We start from the raw sequence: 21117 nt of genomic DNA on the forward strand, positions 1-21117 counted from the left end.
TCCTAAGAGCATATCGGCATCCCAGGCAGGCTGGCCCTGCTGCGCGTTCTGCCGAGCTTGATTAATACAGGCTTCTTGATATATGGATTTCCAATCTAAATATTGCCCCATGGATAGACAGGCCCGCGCGGTACCAGCCCAATCACTGGGGGTCATGGCATGCGCACTTAGCCTTTCCAGTAGGCCACGGGTGTAAGCGGCATTGCACCCATAAGCCTTGACAGCTTCAGCCAAAGCTTTTAATTGCTTGTAATCTAGGTGTTCGTGAAAGCGATGTTGATTAGCGTCCTCAAAGACGGGGAAAGCAAACTCCCTCTGTATCTTCTTTCTAGCTCGGGGAGGCACAAACGAGGTTCCGCCCTCCATATTTAGAGGGGCGGATCCCGCAACGGGAAAAGGAGGGGCAGTAGCGTACGGGGGCGGGCGATTACGCTCCGCCTCATATCTAGCCGCCGCCTCCTCCAGCTCCGCCTTCTCCTGCGGAGACAGCCCCTCCTCCGCCTCGCGAGAACGCGAACGGGAAGAAGAGCGAGAGGATGAAGAAGAACAGGAAGAAGAAGGACGAGAGGAAGAAGAAGAAGCCGACATGTGGAGGGAGGCCATTTTGAGAGCCACCTCCTCCATGTCCCTTTCAGGCGGCGGGCGTCCCCGCCGTTCCTGTTTACCCGCGGACTTACGTTTCCTTTCCGGCCTTTTCCTCAGCCGCCCCGGCCGAGCCGGACCCACTTTGCCTCTCTCAGACATACTATCTTGATAATCACTGAGTACTTGCTGACCTTCCCGGACCGGACCGCTGCAACGGTCGTCCTCTAAACAGGAGCGCACCAGTGCCCACACAGGGAGAACACACTCCCAAAGGGGACCAGACTCTCGGGCACGACGAAGGTCCTGCTCTAGCTTATCCCAACTCGGAATCGTTAAAGACCCTGAGTGGAGAAACCATGGGGCCACCCGGTCCACGTCCTGCACAAAATGGCGCAGGACACGGTCAGGGATAACTAGGAGAGTTCCCCATGGGGTAGGTCACAAGCACCCGGTGCCGGCGTCAGAAGAGGGCAGGGGTCCAAAATAAAACCGCCCCTGCTGCTGTGGTTCTGAACTCACCTCCAAAGAGGTCGTCTCCGCCGGTGCGAGAAGTTCCCGGGTTTCGGCACCACTTGTCGCGCGGCACTCGCCTGCAAGGACGACGCAACAAACTGGAGTTCTTCCAACAGCAGTTTAATGAGGCATCTAGTCTAGTTACATGGTGAGAGACCCCGAACAGGAAGGACAGTGGGCTTATATACCATTGCAGGTAGTCGTGGCGGGAAGTGATTGGTAGAGGGCCCTGACAAGGCTCCCAGCAATGATTCTATTGGCTATGTGCTCACCCGTAATCAGAGACCGCTCCCAACAGGGGATCATGTAGCAAAGCACCTCACCAAAAATACAGATGGCTGGGCGCACTGGCTCATGCCTGTAATCCTAGCACTTTGGGAGGCTGAGGCGGGAAAATCCCTTGAGGCCAGGAGTTTCAGATGAGCCTGGGCAATAGGGAGACTCCCGTCTCTGAAAAGAAAAAAAAAATTAAAAATTAGCCAGGCATGGTAGTGCTCACCTGTGGTCCCAGCTACTTGGGAAGCTGAGGCAGGAGGATCACTTGAGCCCAGGAGTTTGAGGTTGCTGTGAGCTATGATGCTGCCATTGCACTCTAGCCTGGGCAACAGAGTGAGGCCCTGCCTCAAAAAAAAAAAAAAAAAAAAAACCCAAGCTTTATCAGAATATAAAAGGAGAAAATGAAAGCTTGAAAAACCCAAACAAATTTGGTAATGTCTAGTGTTTGCTACTGTTTTTTTGTGGATAATTGAATGCTTGGCATCTCTATTATGGATTTTTCTTGGCAACATTTTTCCAGGTGAAAAGCACTACCAGCCAGTTCTTCCTGGCCACCTTCTGCCCACTCTTTGTTTTGGCAAATGGAACTTGCCTGGGAGCTGCAGAAATGCTACTCTGCACAGAGCTGATGCCAGTGCGGAAGAGACATTGTCCTCTGTAAAATTAAGATAAGAGTTCAGAAGGGCCACTCTGCTTCAAAATATCATTTTAACAATTTTTTTTAAGTTAACTGAAACAGTAGCTCAATGTCATTCCTTGAGTTTCCACTTATTACCGTATCTTTCGTCTGTTTTAGAACAGTTCCTACAGCAATATAATGAAAATAACCTTTATTTTTTTATTCAGCCTCAAAGAGAGAACTATAAATTATTCCTCATCCTAGTTTCCTTTCAGCTCATACAAAGCCAGTTCTTGCTCTGCCCCAATAAATCAACCCTTCAAAAAGGGCAAGGCAGCTAATCAGAGAACGCAGGTTCCACTAACTAGACAATAAAATCCTGTGTCTGTCATCTTTGGAATTAATAAGAGATAAAGGGCCACTTTACACAAAGTTTCCAAACCAGGTCAGGAAAGAGTCAGGACACAGAATGAACTTGTAAACCTGATCATCATATTCATCTAAGACCATATAATTTAACAAAGATTGAAGATTCATCTGCATTTTACACCTATGAGTAAATGGCTTCAATATATTTCTAATAGGACCAACGACTTTATCATTTTATTTTTGAAAAATATATTTCCAAAAAAGAAATAAATGTTTTGGGGATGGAAGTGATAAGCAAAATATTTCTTAAAGGAAATAATATTGGAACTAAACATTGAAGGATGTAGAACATTTTAATAGCCAGAGAGGTCCATAGACATTCTGTAAGAATCAATTAACTCAAATCAATCATACCCTATTGACCCAACTTTTCTAGTTTCCAATATCAATGTCCTCAATAGAGTAATTAACGAAGCCAACATTTATTGAATTCATTCTCTACATGTGTTAAAAAGATGAATAAAACATCGGACCTGCCCTCAAGGAGCTCTCACCCTCCAAAAAGTTCAACTGTTGCTTAATTTTATTACACAAAATAAAACACAAAAATCATTATAAATTGATTTTGAAGTTTACTTGAAAGCTCTACATGAAAGTTTTGCTTCATAGCTATTTTCTCAGTAAAATAAAATCAAATGACCTAAGATACAGAGAAGACAGCTTTCCCAGAATAGAATGTAGTTGCAAAAATCAACTAAATTGAATAAACTTTCCCCATAACCAGAGTCACAAGCTTAGTAATTTTACATAACTTCTTGAAAACTAAAAAAGTTTTTTTAAAAAATGGTTAATGCTTATGTTATAGCACTTCTGTAAAAGTAGAATAGGCAAAAAATAGAATTATATTTAATATGTGGAGTCCCAGCTTGAAGCCAAACAGTGCTAACATTTCTGGCCTGAGCCTGTTTACATGCAGGACCCAGAGACCTCCTGGGAGAATCTCATTTTAGAAGAAGAGAGAATTCTGCACATGGGCTTGGTTCAAAAATGGTGTTTCAGCGTATGATACTCAAAATTTGTCCTCAATTCCAACGCTTGGGCTTGAATAAGGACTTCAAAAAAAATTGAAAAGAGCAGCTTTTACTAAGAACCCTATAATTATGGACTCTGGGGTACAGGGAAACACACCATTCTGGGATGCATGTCACAAGGTGCAACACAAAGTGGAGAAGACCCCTTGTCCCTCCTTCTGCATCAAATATCTTTGGCTTATTGAAGTTTCTAAGACTGTTGCATCCTTTTGCTCCACTGGGGGCTCCCAGGTGGGCGAAGCGTCACACCTTAAACAGGCAACTCAACTGTGGACATGTTAGCAGCTGTGAGACCATCAGTACAAAATGATGCTGGAGGAAATAGGAAGAAAGTGGCAGGCATCACCTCAGATGCCATGAGGTGATGATAGATGGTACACAATGCATATGGACACCACAGACATAATTATAGTGTATTTTGCAGAAAGCTGCAGGACTTTCAATAGTAGATGAGAAGTAAAAGGTTTATTCCTGCTCATCTGACCTCATTTGTCTACTCCCCTGTATTGGAGTGGACTACATGAACATAGGTTACTCAAACATTAGGTCCTAATTTGTTTCATGAATATGTCGAATTATTCTTTAAAAAGAAAAGCGTTCACTTCTCTGAAATTTACTAACGTATTCCACAACTTCTTTCCCACCTGTGGTATTGCTGGTGGTGGACTCATCTCTTAAACTGCTGTGACCCAGCAGAATAATGCTGAAGATAAGTGAGGGGGGAAATGCACAGGGAAATTATGAATATAAGAAAGTAGGGTTTGTTCACCAGGGAATACTCCTTGCCTTGTTCTCCTGAGAACCAGTGACACTGAATGAGGAAAAAGGATTCAGGGTACTTTTGGAAATTATGTAAAATGTAAATTGAACTTTAGTCCAGAGGACATCCCTGTAGGATGCCTGCTTAGAAACTTCTGGGCTGGATTCCTCACCTCATTTAAAGATTTTTGCAGAATGTTTCCTGCTTGCAAGAGAAGTCTCTAAAAAAGAACTCATTTTAAAAGGTCTGTATGAAAATGCTTAGAATGGGTTGTCACATACCTTGTTAGAACAAAACTGACCGGAGATGGAAAACTATGTATCCTGTTGTACTTTTAATGGCCTTCAAAAATAATTAAAAGTAGAATAGAAAAAAGCACTGAAAAAGTTACTTGGTCAAGACTTTTTTGACAGTTTTTTGGAATTTGAAAGCCTCTTGTTTTTGCAACAATAGGTCTTCCTTCCTTCTTCTCAGTCTACCTTGTTAATTTCTCTAGCACATCACTTTTGTTTTAGTCTCCTGCTTAAAATCTCAGAAAATAAATTTCATAGGTAATGGGGAGTAGGGGTGGCAGAGAGCAACAAATTCATAGAATAATCACTATATCTAAAATGTATTGCATGCTATGTTCAAGGTGCTGTTCTAAACACTATGCATGCATTAACCCATTTAATGCTCAAAAGACCCCTGTGAGATAGATGCTATTGTTTTACTCCATTTTAAAGACGAGTTTAAGGAACTTGCTCAAGATTACACAGGTGGCATTTCAACCCAGGCAGTCAGACTGTAGGGCCCGCTCACTCTTGACCATGCATCTAAATCCTAGAGCTCAAAAAGCCCTCATGGATACAAAAGAAAAATGCATTTCTTGTTCATGTTGTGCTTGAGCCCTGAAAATTCAGAAGGAAGGAGAAGGCCCTCTAGCCTCATGTCAGCATTCAACACTTTCCACAATCTAACAAGGACTCTTTCCTATTTTATAATTCACTGTCCCATCTCAATTCCTCCCTTCTTGTGGAATGTTCTTACTATTTCCAAATGACATTCTTCCAGAGTGTCATTGTGTTCCTATCCTTCCAGATCTTAGTCATCACTGAGGACCCACATAACATCCTGCCCATCCAGACAAGGATGTCTTCTCTGACTACATTCATTGGGAGGGACTTCTTTGAACTGCAACCCTTGGGGTCCACACCAGTTATCGGGCATCATTGCTCACTGCTTTGCAGGCTTATCTTCTTACGTGTTTTTTCTCACTTCTATTGTAAATTTTAATCCTGTCCAACAAGATCTAATGATACTACACATTTCAGAAACACTGTATTGTCTGTGTAAAGAATATAATTGCCGTGGCACAGCCACAGGTGGCAGCCCATGTTTATGTACAGGGCATCCTTGGCTTGATAGAATAAAGCAGGAGAACAAATAAACAACAAGCATTGAAACTGGTTCTTCTAAAATTGCCAGAAGCAATTGTCAGAGGCCTGGAAAGATACATAGGAAATGTGTTTTATGGATCAAGTTCTCTTTGTTTCCTCTAGTGATTTCTAACACATGCATTTTCAGTTTACTGGTGATTCCTTTACAAATTTAAAAAATATATTTCAACTTAATTTTTTCCTAATATCAACATCTTTTGCCTGTGCTAGACAAAGTGCCTGTGCTTGGCCACTTTTTCTTTTCTTCTTGACATCATCACTTCTCAGATTGTATCGAATTAAAATGTAGAATTTTATTTCAATTCCTTTGTTACACTATGCACCTTATTTCAACAATTCTTAACATTGGCACTAAAGTTTATAGTCACATTAACAATTTAGAGAATTTATAGTGTCTTTTATTGAGTTTATTATTCAGAATACCTATATTTGGAGGAGTCAGGGGAGTTATTACTGTAACTGAATCATTTTTTTTTTTCAGAAAAGGATAGTGGATGGTATACTTTCTGAGCCCAATATGTATTATCATAGAACATAAAACTAATGATGACTAATTTTTGTATTTATATCACCTTCCTGTGAGGAGAAAGTTTCAAGTGAAGGCTCCACACAGTTACCAACCCTTAAATCTTGATTCAGGAAAGGGAGTACGAGAGTGACCAAGGCTGGAACTTCTGGCTCATTTTCCTGGAAACAGTATTGCTTAGGGAAGGGACAGAGAGCGGGTGGAAGATGTAAAGGGTGGTACAGGTGAGAGAGATCTTTCTCCCCAAGGACTTGTTCCCTTTACTGGTTTCTGGTGAAAAAATAAAGATTCCATTATTTTGTGGGCACTTATAAAGTGCTTTGTTTCTGCAATTTCATTCCCAGCTTAAATCTGCAGAAAGCCTGCTATGTCCTCCTTATGCCTGGAAGGGGCTGGGCAAAGGGTAACGAGCCCTATTTTTCTTGAGTTTAGGAAGAGTCCAGCCAGAACCTCCATATAGGAAACCTGCTGCTACTGTTTTAAATGAAGTTACTCACAGTGTTCGTGATTTGGGTATTTTTAGTAGTTATATTGAAATTTGCAACCAAAACATACATACATATAGAGTATGTATAAACAAATCATGGCAATAAAAATCATTCTTATTTTTTTGTTTCCAAAACAAGTAACATGAGAAAAAAAGTTTTAATTCATGAAATGTTAAAAGAGATCAAATAAAAATATTAAAATATTTATAGAAAGGAACTAATCAGGCCAGGCATAGTAGGGGATGAAGATAAATAAGGAAAATATAGTCATCAATTCTCATTTTGATCAGAAAGGCGGCCGAAGGTCACAGGTGGGTCTATTAAGAGACAGAACAAGGACACAAATCCTGCACTCTGCTTATTGCACCTTGTAACCAAAGGACTTTAGAATAAATTTTGCCCTGAAAATGGGTCTCTTATCTATAACAGGATTGAGAACAAATTGGTTTAGTTTCCAGAATGAAAATGAAGCTATATTTTTAAAAGAATAATGGTACACATACAGTAGTAACATTCATCAGGTGTGGGACAGGTTGGGGGGAGGGGATGGGTGTATTCACACCTAATGGGTGCGGTGAGCACTGTCTGGGGGATGGACATGCTTGAAGCTCTGATTGGGGTGAGGCAAAGGCAATATATGTAACCTAAACATTTGTACCCCCATAATATGCTGAAATAAAAAAAATTTCCTAGTGGCCACATTAAAAAAAAAGTATAACTAAAAAAAAAAGAATAGTGGTACATGTTGGATGCCTTCTTAAATATTTTGAACAAATGTGCTTATCTTTCTTCTTAAAACTAGAGAATTTACCTCTTAAAATGACTCATTTCCATTTAACTTCCTCCTATTTTTCCCCCGGATTAAAGATTGATGATGAGCTTGAAGTATCTCAAGATGCAAACAAAGGGAAAGTGTCACATTGAGTGGTTTTGCACATTTGACATTTAAGAATGTGTAGAACTCTCAGACAAGCATTTAGTGAGAACCACCCCTCTGATGTGTAAAATAAATGGTGATTCTTTTCTAACTACAGACTAAGATGTACCAGTCATCCCTACAGTCCTGAATTACTATGAAATGTGGGTCCCAATTAATCTTTGTTACACATGAGGCACAAAAACAAATGTACAGGGACAACACGGAGCCTGGCTTTATCTATCATGCAAAACTATTTAATGCTGTCAGCATTTTTTGCTACAGTGGCTACTGAGCAGGCTTAATTACCAAAGGGCCAGTGCAAGACCAATTACATCAGAGTGTCTGGTTCTGGTTGGATTCTTTTTCTGGAATCAATGGAATCAAACAAGCTTCGCTAATGTTGGTGGATCCTTGTTTAGTTAACCTTCTTTAGGCAGAACAATAAAGGCTATGGCTTGTATGCAATGTGCTAACATTTAATAATGTAGTATTACACTCTTGATGGAACTATTCTGACAATTTATGGTACCAAATATATATATATATATATATATATGTATGTATGTGTGTGTGTGTATATATATATATATATATATATACTTGAAGCTCAATTTAGACATTCCTGTCTGAAATAGCACCTCCTTTCCCTCTTCTTTTACCCATCTTTCTTTTTCTTATTCTGCTTATTTTCAGAAATTATATATTTTATAATATAGTGATTTTATGATAAAATATAGTACTTTTTTGTCTGCTCTCCCATAAGAATGTAATGTCCACTGAATGCAGGGACTTACCTTATTGTCTCTACCTGCAGTATAATGGCTGACATGTCATAGGCATCCAATAGAAGGTTAATATGGTCTATCTACTGTAATTTTGCTGTAATTTTATATGAGGTGAGCATGATTTTGCAGAACCACTTATTTACAGCAATTTTTAGAGATACAAAAAATGAACTGGAAATTTGGTGTTTTACTAAGAGGTCCTTGGTAACCTCTTGGAAGTACGTTAGCATTCTTCAGTATCATCATCTAGGAGTGCTACTGAACAGCTTCTGGAATTATACTCACATGATACAAGAGGCTAATGCGGAATGACTTCCAAGACTCAACATTAATATTGCACATCCCATTTCAACTCTTTCCAGCCCGCCTAGCATGGTTTGAAACTAAATTTAAATGTCTTTAACACTGGCTATCTCTGTCTCTGACTCTACGTGTCTCCTTCACACACGCATATACATATGCACATAGCAATTTTCTCTTTATTATGACAAAGAGAAAAAGATAGAAAGACCCCCTTTCCCCTCTCCTTCCACTCCCCGTGGCCCCAAAGTAGACTCTCACAGGTTCAGACACGGTGCCCCCTCAGACTTACCCAGCGACTAGATGTTAAGGACTCACTTTGAGCCTTGGCTCAGCTGTGCTGGCAATTCCCTTCCCAAGTGTGATAGACCAAGAGGCCTGTTGAGCTTGAGAACTTCACCATAAGATTTTTTTTTTTTTTTTGAGACAGAGTCTCACTCTGTTGCCCCGGCTAGAGTGAGTGCCGTGGCATCAGCCTAGCTCACAGCAACCTCAGACTCCTGGGCTTAGGCAGTCCTCCCGCCTCAGCCTCCCTAGTAGCTGGGACTACAGGCATGCGCCACCATGCCCAGCTCATTTTTTTTTCCTATATATATTTTTAGCTGTCCGTATAATTTCTTTCTATGTTTAGTAGAGATGGGGTCTCGCTCTTGCTCAGGCTGGTCTCGAACTCCTGAGTCGAACGATCCACCCGCCTCGGCCTCCCAGAGTGCTAGGATTACAGGCGTGAGCCACCGCGCCCGGCCTTCACCATAAGATTTTAAGTTGCACGACAGATGCAATTTCAAACATTTACCTGCAGCCTGTAGCCTGCCTGCCGTGTAGGCGTGCGCGTGCGCATGCATGTGCTTGCGCATGTGTTGCAAGACCTCCCCTTACTCCTGCCCCTCAGAGCTTCTCATGGTCACTCCTCCCTCCACTCCTCACATTGTGCCATCAGAAGGGAGGTTGGCTTGATTCCTCCTACAACCCCAGACAGAGGTGAGGGGGTTTCGTTACATTTGACTCAACTTGATTTTGTGAGGGAGACAAGGTTAGTAAATTAGGATATTCTTCCAGCTGGATTTTTTGAGCAGTACAGAGTCATCTTTTGAATCATGAGCCCCTTCGGCATCTAAACTAAACATACCTTACTACGATCATGGCTTCTTTTTTCCCAAAGGAGGAAAACTACCGCAGAAGGAAATTCTTTTTTATGCACAGGATGAACTCTGCTTCATCCGATTTATTCCAGTCTCCAATGTTAGATCCACACAAACTGACCGCTAAGAAATAGTCACACACAAAGGTATTCATCATGAATGTATTCCTTTGTGAAAACAACAGTATACTGAGGCAAGGCAGCGTGCCAGAAGACGCAGATTTTGTATAACCTGTGTCATGGGCAATAGACAACTCTAAGCAGTCACCAAATCTTGTTTGTCAGACAACATCTTCTATAGCAGTGGTTCTCAACTGGAGTCAGTTTTGTCAATCCTGGCAATATCTACTGACATTTTGGTTGTCACAAGTGGGAATGGAAGAGGGGGCAGTGCTAATGGCATCTGGTGGGTACAGACCAGGGGTGCTGCTAAACATCTTCCAAGGCACAGGGAAGTCTCCCACAACAAAGAACTACCCAGGCCCAAACGTGCACAGTGCAGAGGTTGAGAAACCCTGCTCTGTACCGACAGATAGGAATCTGAAGCATGAAAAGTCAGCATGGTGCTTGCAAGCATAGTAGCTTAAGTGAAGCCAAACTAATTCTCCTCTATGGCTGTGAGTCTTGGACATATCACTAAGAACTTCAGTGTTTCAAACTGTGCTTAATAAAATGACTCTGCAGGATCAAACAGATGGATTTTATTCCTATGTCAGTCCACCGGTTACAGAATTTAGAGTGCTATACCACTGCTCTGCTAATAGAACAAATGTTTTGGTTGAACTACAAGGAAGAAGAAATCCAGGAAGATTCACCAAATCATAATGCCAGTGACACCTGTGTGAAGAATGTCAGAAAACTTGGGGATGGATAACTCAGGTTGGGTAGCGGGTGACCTGCAGGCTAGGATTAATGCCAAAAGGCTTGAGGAGCAGCAGGGGCAGTTGCAAAACCACAGACTATCCTCCCGAATGTGAGCACAAAAGAAAGATGTCAGAGAGCTATAGATCAGCTCTTCGGCAGAGGAGGTGGATCCGTGGGGCTCCAATCCCAGCTTTGATGCTAGCTGTGTGATTCTAGGTAAGTCTCAGATCTTCTCTATAAAACCAGGAGCTGCCTTCCTCTCCCAGCCTACTATAATGACAATAAAATGTGAAATAAACAAATGACCATGTTAAACAAACAAACAAACAAATAAAACTAGGAGCCGGCCTGTGCTCTGTAGCCCTCCAGCCCTGTCATTCTCACTCAGTGGTTGCCTCGCCATCTGCTGTGGTACACAGGGGTTGAGACAACTCTGTAACAGGATGCCACTAAAGTATATTTATCAATTTGCAACAGTGTATGGTAAAGAAAATAAAGAACAAAAGGGGCACATGCACGTTTGCATAAATGGGAAAACCTTTAATTTGATAATCGTTCATTCAACAAAGAACTCCTGAGCATCTCCTCTGAATAAAGTATAAAAAACAGGGCCGGGCGCGGTGGCTCACGCCTGTAATCCTAGCTCTGGGAGGCCGAGGCGGGTGGATCGCTCGAGGTCAGGAGTTCGAGGCCAGCCTGAGCAAGAGTGAGACCCCGTCTCTACTAAAAATAGAAAGATATTATCTGGCCAACTAAAAATATATATACAAAAAAATTAGCCGGGCATGGTGGCTCATGCCTGTAGTCCCAGCTACTCGGGAGGCTGAGGCAGTAGGATCGCTTAAGCCCAGGAGTCTGAGGTTGCTGTGAGCTAGGCTGATGCCACGGCACTCACTCTAGCCCGGGCAACAAAGTGAGACTCTGTCTCAAAAAAAAAAAAAAAAAAAAAAAAGTATAAAAAACATATAGTATATTTCTGTTTAAAAATTTGTTTTAAATGATCCTGAGAAGCTCTGTAAAGGTTGATTTCTTAGGATTTACAGCAGTTAACATTCAGTTCCGCCAGTGAAGTTCCTCACTGCATTCCACACAGGACAGATGGGTCTCCTTCAGCTAATAATCCTTCCAGGTGGTGCTGACACAGCACATACTTGAATATTCCTCTCTGTGGGAAATGGAGATGTAACTTCTATACTTATCTTAACCTGCTGACGACCTGCTACTATGACTTTCTTCACAGCGCTGGGTTTTCAAAGATCTAAAGTGAACTCTTCTCTTAGAGAATATACACAAACAAGCAAACTCAAAACTTCGATGTCACGCCCTCATTCTGTAGCTCTGGTTCTTGTCTTTGTAATCGATGCCCACCAAGCTGACTGTTGGCCTTAGGTGTGCTCCGTGCTGGAGAGCTGTCTACCTTGGGAAGAGAATGCCTTCGTTCCAATGGTTACATCCTCAAAAAGGCCACCTGGAAAAGAAGAAAAGCCCACAAAGCTTTACTTCGATGACATGATGAAATGGCTGCAGGCACATCAAATCAGAATCAGGTCAGTCTGGTCAATAAGGGTGTTGATCTAAAAAGAAAAATGACTCCTACTGCAGCCAGACATTGCATTTTATAGCAAGAGCCAATTAGTCTTTTTTTAATGAACCATATAGTAATTAAAATGATTCACATGCACTTTAAAGGTAAAAAAATAAAGTTTTAATTGACACTAAAGTTATATTGCCATGAAGTAATCCAGTCCTCTTTCCCATTGGTTCACAACTACTGATTTGGACTTTCCATAAGCAGAATTCTAAGTCTCGAAGATTCCTAGGCAATTCCAGGTCCTCATCCCTGTCAGTAATTACACCAGTCCCTCTCCAGGTCATGCTGATACTTTTAATCACATTCAACTATACTGTGTTTGCCAGTAGCAATTCATCTTAAAACCTAGTGTTTAAAAAATTTAATTCATACAGGCTTATGTGCAAAATATTTCCAGACTGTTTAATGAGGCCCAGATCAAATGCAGCTCTTTTCCCAATAGTTTTGGCAACAGTGAAACAAAGTCAATCATAAATGTTTAGAAAGTTTTAGCTTCAGAGGTGACAATTAATTGGGAACTGGGACAACATGAGGAAGACAGCCAAATGTAAAGTAGAGATAAAGATGGGGAAGTGTGGGAGGCTTGGGGAGCTCATACTAGGCTGTTTTCAGGGGGAAAGGGTAAGCAACAGAAGTAGAAATATTCTGCTCTTGGAGATATATGGGACACCTGTCAACAGCATCAGGAAAGGCGGTTCCTAAATCCCCAAATGCAGTCAAAGGAGGCATGTATTTAATGATCCCTGTTAAAGGGAAAGGAAAAAGGAAGAGTCAGGTAGGGCAGAAAGCATCTGCTTTATGTTGAGAAATTCAGAGGGATGTTACTCTTCAGAGAGTGCTGGTAAGAAAGGCACCCGCTGAGTTGCCATATCAACTTCCTGCTGAGTTTCTGTATCAAAAGAACACCAAAGTGGAAGGAGCAGGCAAAGAAGAAAGGTTAAAATTCCTAAACAAAATGTAAACACAAGCCTCAAGGGTTCATTGTGAAGCTCAAATGAGATAACTGTTATGAAACATCCATGTGTTTCCCCTGTCTCTCAGCTGATAACAGATATTAGAAGCCCACGAATATACCAGATGAGAGTGGGGTGTTCAAGAGAGGCCAGTGGGGCCCATTAGGGAATGATTATAGAATTACAGGGGAAGAGAGACCAGAGGTCCTTACGTCTGACTTTGGGCCCAGTGTAGATGGTGTCCCTCCCTGGCAGGTGATATTCTGCTTCTATGAAACAGTTTACAGGGACAGAAAGCTCACAACTGTGCCAAGAAGACAATGCCACTGCTTATATCCAGAAACAGTAAGATAATGGATGAAAACCAGTTATCTCTTTTTTAATTCTGAAAATTGCTGTCATGGAGTATTCCAACCAGTACTCAGCATAAGGATAACACTGATAAATGTCATCATGACAATGCTTAAGAAATTTAGCTCTGGAATCATACAGAACAGTGATTCTCAACTGGGGGTGATCTTGCCCACCAGGAGACATTCAGCAGTGTCTGGAGACATTTTTGGTTGCCAAAAATGGTTGGGAGGGGTGCTGCGAAATATACTACAATGCGCTATCGGCTAGCCTCTTTCAACCTTTCCTCATCTGCAAAATGGGAATTACAGAAGGACCTATATGAAATCTGTAAAACAGTTTATAGTCTATTAAGCCTATTTTGACTCCTTTCTTTCCTCCTCAGCATAGCGCTACAATTTAGTAAAGCAGGCATTTGAACCTTTGTATTACAAATGAGGAAAGAAAAGCTCAGAAAAATGAAGTAAATTGCTCAGATAGCTATGCTGTTAGTGACAATGGTGGGCTTAGAAAGAAACTGATTTCTAATCCACGCTTTTCCCACCATAACTTTACAGATGAATGAGAGAAAACTATAGAGGCTTAGGGACTTTCAATCTTCGGTATTGCCTCAAATCACAAAAGATTTCTTTTGCATGCCTGTGAATATGAACTCAAAATAGAGAACAACTACACAAGAGGCTAAGCTGATTAAATTAATGCAAAATGGAGCCCCCCCACCAAAAAATAGACAGTTTAAAACTTGGCCTAGTACGTCATTTTTTTATCTCTAGTTTTTATAGTTTCACCTGCTGAGGACATTATGTATTTTTCAGGACATAACAAGAAACTGCAATCATCCTTAGGAACAGGTACTGTACCAATGCATTTTTAAAAAATCGGTGTTAACATATTTCAAATGCTGATTTTGTGTTCCCTACCATTTATTCATGACAGGAAAAATTGCTTCCCATAACTGCTATTTATTTTAAGAGAGGATAATTTTATTTTGTTCTACTGCACTGAGAAAGACCTCTGTATTTCATCTTTTTAGTTTTATTCACCAAAGTAAGAGAGTATATGAGTACAGCTGCAGCTTGAGGCTCTGTTGGTTGTTACATTTCTGGAATATATAGTTACAAAGTATAAATAATTATTTTAAAAACGGAAGATTATATGAGTGCAGCTGCAGCTTGAGGCTCTGTTGGTTGTTACATTTCTGGGATATATAGTTACAAATTATAAATAATTATTTTAAAAAACGGAAGACGGAACTCTTTCCTGTTGGCTGTATGATTTGAGTTCTGTGCACCTGAATATGGACACTTGGGAATGGAAAGGGGAAGAGGGCATTAAGATATGTAAAAATGTCTCTGCTTTGAGTCATCATCTAAAACCCATCTTCCTAATCCACAGTATCAGGGCCAGGCTGATGTAATTGTTGACCAAATGTTAAGTTTCTAATACACTTGTGTGATATGTTAAACATTTTTAAGTGTCTTTTTACCTTAGTTAAAAAAATTATGTTCACTTCTTCCTCAACATAGATTTGGAATTTCAATCAATAAAAAGATATGCTGCCAAGGCAGGCTGCACAACATAAAAATGACCTTTAAAAAAAAAAACCACATAAGTGCTTTGGGGTGTGCTCACCAATACAGATAAAACTATAAAATACTGGAAAATGTTAGTTTCATAATAATTATAGGTATTAGAAAGGAATCTTTACAATAAGTAGAAGAGCCATACACGAATGTTCCTTTTAAAGGGCATCATTGACTTAAAAAAATAAAAAATAAGACTATGCTTTAAATAATGTATTTTTGTCTAGGTACAGTTCCTGTTCAAAATTGTATTCTGTGATAGACTGCTTTTATGGCATGGAAAAGGAGAGTTTATGCTTTATATTATAAAATATACTTTATAAAATCCAGTTTCTAGGATCTAAATTTGATTTACAAAATAAAATGTACAATATACATGTAAAAGCAAAAATAAATAATAAAAAATAACTTTTTCTAGCATTTTATCAAATATATTTGATGTCTTAAAATAACAAAAATAACATTGGGATTAAGTAGTTTTTACTAACTCACTAATTCAGCATTAATTAGGCCCATGTTGATGACACCTGGACTCAACTTTTTGAGTTAGATAAATACTAAAAGATACTCCTCTCTCCGGGCAGGAAGGGTGGCTTCATTCATATAATTCACTCAACAGTTAGTACCTCCTATGTGGCACTGACTGTCCCAGCCACAGGCCACACTGAGAACAGATTCCCTCCTCATGCTAACATGAGTGTGGGGGAGGCAGTCAAGTAATGGTGGTGATTCTAATAAGGTGGAATAAGTTTCAGATGGACACCTAACACCTCCTGGGAGGAAAAAAAGACTATTCTTGGGTTATGAAAGCAAGAGAGACTTCCGAGGCAGTAACCTGAAGGAGGTAATTATTACTCTAATTATGTATGAATCCTGTGTTGGCAAGGATGAGCCATAAAACCTGGCATGGCAGGGTTTGGCACACGCTTGTTCCCACTAAAAGATGCGGGTGTGGGCTTGCTACATAAATTACTGGCAAACAGGAAGGACAGCACAAAAGACCAAAAATGTGAGAAGCAGTCCAAAGAGGAAGATGATTTTGTCCCTCTAAATTGGCAACAAATATGCGTATACTTAACTAGGGACAGAAACACTAGACTAAGGGACATCAGTGCATATCCTTCTAATCCCCAGAAGTTCTGCACACATTCTGTAAGAACTTTTAAAGAGTAGAGAAAAATAAAAGATAGATGCCTATAAATTAAACTTTCACCTTGTATTTTCTTTTTTTGATATATTATTTATTGAAGGGTTACTAATGAATAAGTGCATAAAATGTACCACTTTTAAGGTACAATGTTTTATATATGTACACATTAGTGCAACTATCACCTATATCATGATTGGAATTTTTATTTTATATACAAATGCCATGCTATTTTTCACATGTCTCATAAGCATTACATTCTCTATTAGATACTTCATAAATATAAACCTTGTATTTTCTTTAAGCCACAATGCACTATGATAATTTACATATAACTATAAAGCTTGTTGATTTTCATCTACCTGGGAAACAGCTAAGCCCAGCTATGTTTTCTAGCTGACATCTAGGTTGAAGGCCAGCAGTGACACAGTACCCTAAGAGAGATGTGGAGGCGGGGAGAGAAGAGGACCACTGGTCCCTCTCCATCTCCAGATGGGGCTGAAAATAAAGACCAATGCAGCACTTAGTGGGTCTTGATACTATTCTTCAACAAAGCAAGTCAATTCTAGGCATAAGCGTCTCATCACCTCTTTCAGAATAAGCAGACTGTGGACAGCATTGTTGGCATTGGCTAGTGCTTTTGTTACACTGTAGTGAATAAGCAGTTCCAATGCTCCCAGTCATATAAAGCAAATCCAGTAACTTTACTAATGATACAGCAAACCCATAGGGCAAACATTGATATAGCAATAGTCTTCAGGTGTCACATAAAAATATATTGCCTCAAGCACAAAATGTTTGTAAGGAAATAATTCTAAGATACCAATACAAGTGGGTGTTAAAACACATGACATAAAACAGCTCACTCATAAATCAAAATATCCTTTTAATTTCCCATTTCTACAGAATATCTGTAGGAGGGAACTTGGCAGAAGGGGACAGTGGCACCACTGTAGCGCTAGATTAGAGTGGTGTTTTGAAAATCACCTCTGTGCTGCCCTACTGGTGATACGCCTCTGACCACACAAGTATATTCAGAAATAGAGTTACTTTCAGTGGTTTGAGGAGGGTTGATTTTAGCAGCAAAACCATTTTAATATATCATATTTAAAGGAATCCACGCTCACTCTTACCTTAAAGTTGAGAAGCATGGCTGTTGAAGAGGACAATATACTTAGGATATCAGTACAATCAGAAATGCTAGGAGAGGCCATGAACCCACATACTGGGTAACAAAACAGCTTTCCCCAGCAGATGCCTGGTTTCTGTCATTTAAACAGAATTATTTCAGTGACAATTTTTAAATTCTTATTTTAGTTATAAATATGAATTTTTCTAAGGTACATAATTCAGGTACATAAGTGCAGAATTCTGTTAAGCAGGAAGAACAGCACAAGGTGATCTACCACACTTATTAGGAAAAGGGCTAAGGAAGGTCATAGCTGCCTCTGAAAATTGTCCTGGATAATTTTATCTCAGACCTGAACAGTCTTACTTCTGTTGCATGGAATGCTGTAAGTTCTTTACTGCAATTATTAAAACTCAGAGAAATCAAGACTTGTATTGTTTGCTGTAATTTCTGTTTAAATAACTGATTTATGATTCTATGAATTATAAACTTAGAAAATAGAGAAAGGCACAAAAAAAGAAATAGAAAATTTTTGTAGCTACATTACTCAGGGAAAACTACGACTCTTAACACTTTGGATATATCTTTCTAGATTTTTATTTTCTATGTATAAGTGGACATTTCTACATATGCTGTTTTCTAATATATAGCTTTTTGAAACCTAATATATTATGTTAATTTTCACCTAACAATATTCTATGATAGTTTTAATGGTTGAATTATATTTTACTAGAAGAAGGAAAGAAAAAGGACAAACGCATATGTATTTCACCAGAAAGCAAATCTGAGGAGTTTTGGGGGGGACTAGGGGATGGCAGTATCGACAGTTAGGCCCAGAGAGCACTTTAAAACAACCTCGCCCGGTGGTTCTCTGGTGTTGTCTCTGGGCCAGCATCACTGGCATCACTTGGGAACTTGTTAGAAAGGCAAATTACCGCACCCACTCCAGACTCTGTATCGGAAACTCTAGGGTGGGGCCCAGCAAGCGGTGTGCGAACAGGCTGCCCAGGTCATGCTGATGTTGCCAGGGTTTGAGAGCCACTGATCCAGTCCAGCCACATTATACAGCCAAGGAAACTGTCTTGGAAAAGGTGACTGACTTACCTGAAGTGGCACAGCTAATTAGAAGAAGGCTCAAACACGGGTCTTCTAACTGCTACTCCAGCGCCTTCATTTGTAGCCCAGTGCCAACTGAAGGTGCTGGTTTGGGGGTCCAAAAATCCTTTTAAAAAAAAAAACATTTTTTTCCCTCTAGCCTCTAGAAGACAATAAACTTGTCAAACAAGGGAGAAAGAAATTATGTACAGCACTGTTTCCTGATATTAATAAAGGAGATTTGGCTTAATGTTGACAAAAGGAGAGCTGAGCCCTTTTTGTTAGTTATTTAGAAACTGAAGGGGCCAGTATCTCAAACCAAGCTTCCACATAAAGCTAGTCTGTTAAGAGTTAAGTGAATGAATTTGTGGGGTGGGTGGGGGTTGCGTCTGACATGCCCTGATGTGGCGTGTGATTAGATTGTGGCATATCATACACGACAAGATTCTTCTCTACGTCTAGCCACTCCACATGGGTCTCTTTAGCAACATTATTTGGTTAGTTCAGGTAACTGAAAGCTGACAAAGAAACAGAATCTTCCATACATTGCTGGGGGGAATGTAAAATGGTACTGCCATTCTGGTAAACAGTTCGGCAATTTCTTTTGAAACTAAACATGTAATTACTACATGACCCATCAATTGCAGTTTTGGAATTTGTCCCAGAGAAACAGAAACTTATATTCACGCAAAAACCTACACACGAATGTTTATGGCTGCATTCTTTTAATAGCCAGAAACTGGAATCAGCCCAGGGGAATGGCTACACAAACTGTGGTACATCCATACCATGGAACACTGCCCAGCTGTAAAGAGCAGCAAACGACTGACACACACAACTTGGAAAAATCTCTAGGGAATCATGCCAAGCTTAAAAAGCCAATCTCAGAAGGTTATATGCTGTATAATTCCATTTATATAAAATTTTTGAAATAATAATAAACTTTTACAAATTGAGGTCAGAGTAGTGATTATTGGCATTAGGGATGGCAGGGAGAGGAGAGAGTGTGTGATTGTGAGAGACTAACAGGAGGGATCCCTGTGTTGATGGAACTGTTCAGTGTCTTGACTGTGGTGGTGGATACACAAATACACTCAGGTGATAAAACTGTATAGAACTTAATACACACAATACACGCATACACAAATTGCCAGAAGTAAAACTGGGGCAGTGTGAGTATGATCGGAGGGATTGTATCCCTGCCAATACCCTGGTTGTGATATTGCATTATAGTTCAGTAAAATCTTACCACGGGGGGAAACAGGGCAAAGTAATACAGTTTTATATTATTTCTTATAACTACAGGTGAATCTACAAAATTATCTCAAAAATTTCAAATAAAAATAGTGCTATAATACTTGGTAAATGATCTTGTCTAGTATTTATCAATCTGGCTACCTATGGCTATGCGTAGCCTTGAGATACACTGTTCAAAGTCTTACACTGATGTTCTGGTCAATGTGTCACTGAGATCCCATTTTCCTCAGTGGAATGACCTGAGGAAGGCAGTGAGTGAAGTCTGGAAAGCACCCTGAAGCAGAGGCTACAGTAAGACAGAACATCATTGTATTAAACAGCGGGTGGGCTGACAGCCTGGCATTAAAGGATTAAGTTAAATACTCTAACACCTTAAATCTTAGGTTGTATATGGAGGACTTATTCTAAGTAGTCTACTAAGCCCACCTTTTTGCTTTCTTATTGCCCTGGAATAAATAATGAGGATAGACTTTGGCATTTTTAAAAACTCAAAATGCCACAGCAGATTTTCTACATACCCAATAGGCACTCAATAAATATTTTTTGCAGACTGAATACATTTAAACTGAAACTCTAATTTTAATTTTTTTTTTTTTGGAGACAAGAGTCTCACTCTGTCACCTTGGGTAGAGCATGCAGTAGCATCATCACAGCTCACTGAACCTCAAACTCCTGGATTCAAGTGATCCTCCTGCCTCAGCCGCTTGAGTAGCTGGGACTACAGGTGCGTGCACCACCACACCCAGCTAATTTTTTCTATTTTTGGTAGAGACAGGGTCTCACTCTTGCTCAGGCTGGTCTCTAACTCCTGATCTCAAAGGATCCTCTCACCTCAGCCTCCCAGAGTGTTAGGATTACAGGTGAGAGCCACCATGCCCGGCCTAATTTTAACCTTAAAAGTGATATTATCTTACAAAATGTTTAGGAAAACAGAAAAAAGAAAGATATGCTATAATACCCTAACAAAGTTATCATTTGGGTCTATTTTCCATATAATTTTAAGAAGTTTTTTTTTCATATTGCTTATCATATGTGCACATTTTTAATGATAAATATTTTTACATGATACTCAGTAAGTCTTTATTCTTACTTTAATTGCTGCAAAATAGTCCATCATTACTTAATCCATTACAAACTTAAATTGCTGCCAGGTTTGTTAAGATCATATATAATACAGATATAATTACTGTCATGTTTCTAGATTTTTTTCCCCATATTTTGGAATATTCCCTTAGGATAGAATCCCAGAAAAGGGATCACTAGATTTAAAGGTATGAATATTATAATTTAATGCATACTTTTTCCATTCAGCTATACCAACTGACAATGCCACCAC

At 39.9% G+C, this 21117-nt stretch overlaps 1 protein-coding gene across 2 annotated transcripts in view; it reads right to left on the reverse strand.

Annotated features, from left to right (window-relative positions):
* Positions 1 to 11607: 11607 nt before the first annotated feature.
* Positions 11608 to 21117, reverse strand: part of UBE3D (ubiquitin protein ligase E3D) — a 137844-nt gene continuing 128334 nt past the window's right edge. The window contains exons 10-11 of one of the 2 annotated variants that reach the window (XR_006733527.1): positions 18534 to 18651; positions 11608 to 12143 (exon numbers count right to left, since the gene is read on the reverse strand). Coding sequence is in view for 1 of the 2 variants with exons in the window: in XM_045543943.1 (XP_045399899.1) it covers positions 12123 to 12143 (21 nt within the window). In the remaining variant the exon portion in view is untranslated. The remainder of the gene's footprint in view (positions 12144 to 18533; positions 18652 to 21117) is intronic. The other variant, XM_045543943.1, reaches the window with a different exon arrangement.

The sequence above is a fragment of the Lemur catta genome, chromosome 2 (genome assembly GCF_020740605.2).
Source record: "Lemur catta isolate mLemCat1 chromosome 2, mLemCat1.pri, whole genome shotgun sequence".
In the NCBI taxonomy this organism is placed as follows: Eukaryota; Metazoa; Chordata; class Mammalia; order Primates; family Lemuridae; genus Lemur; species Lemur catta.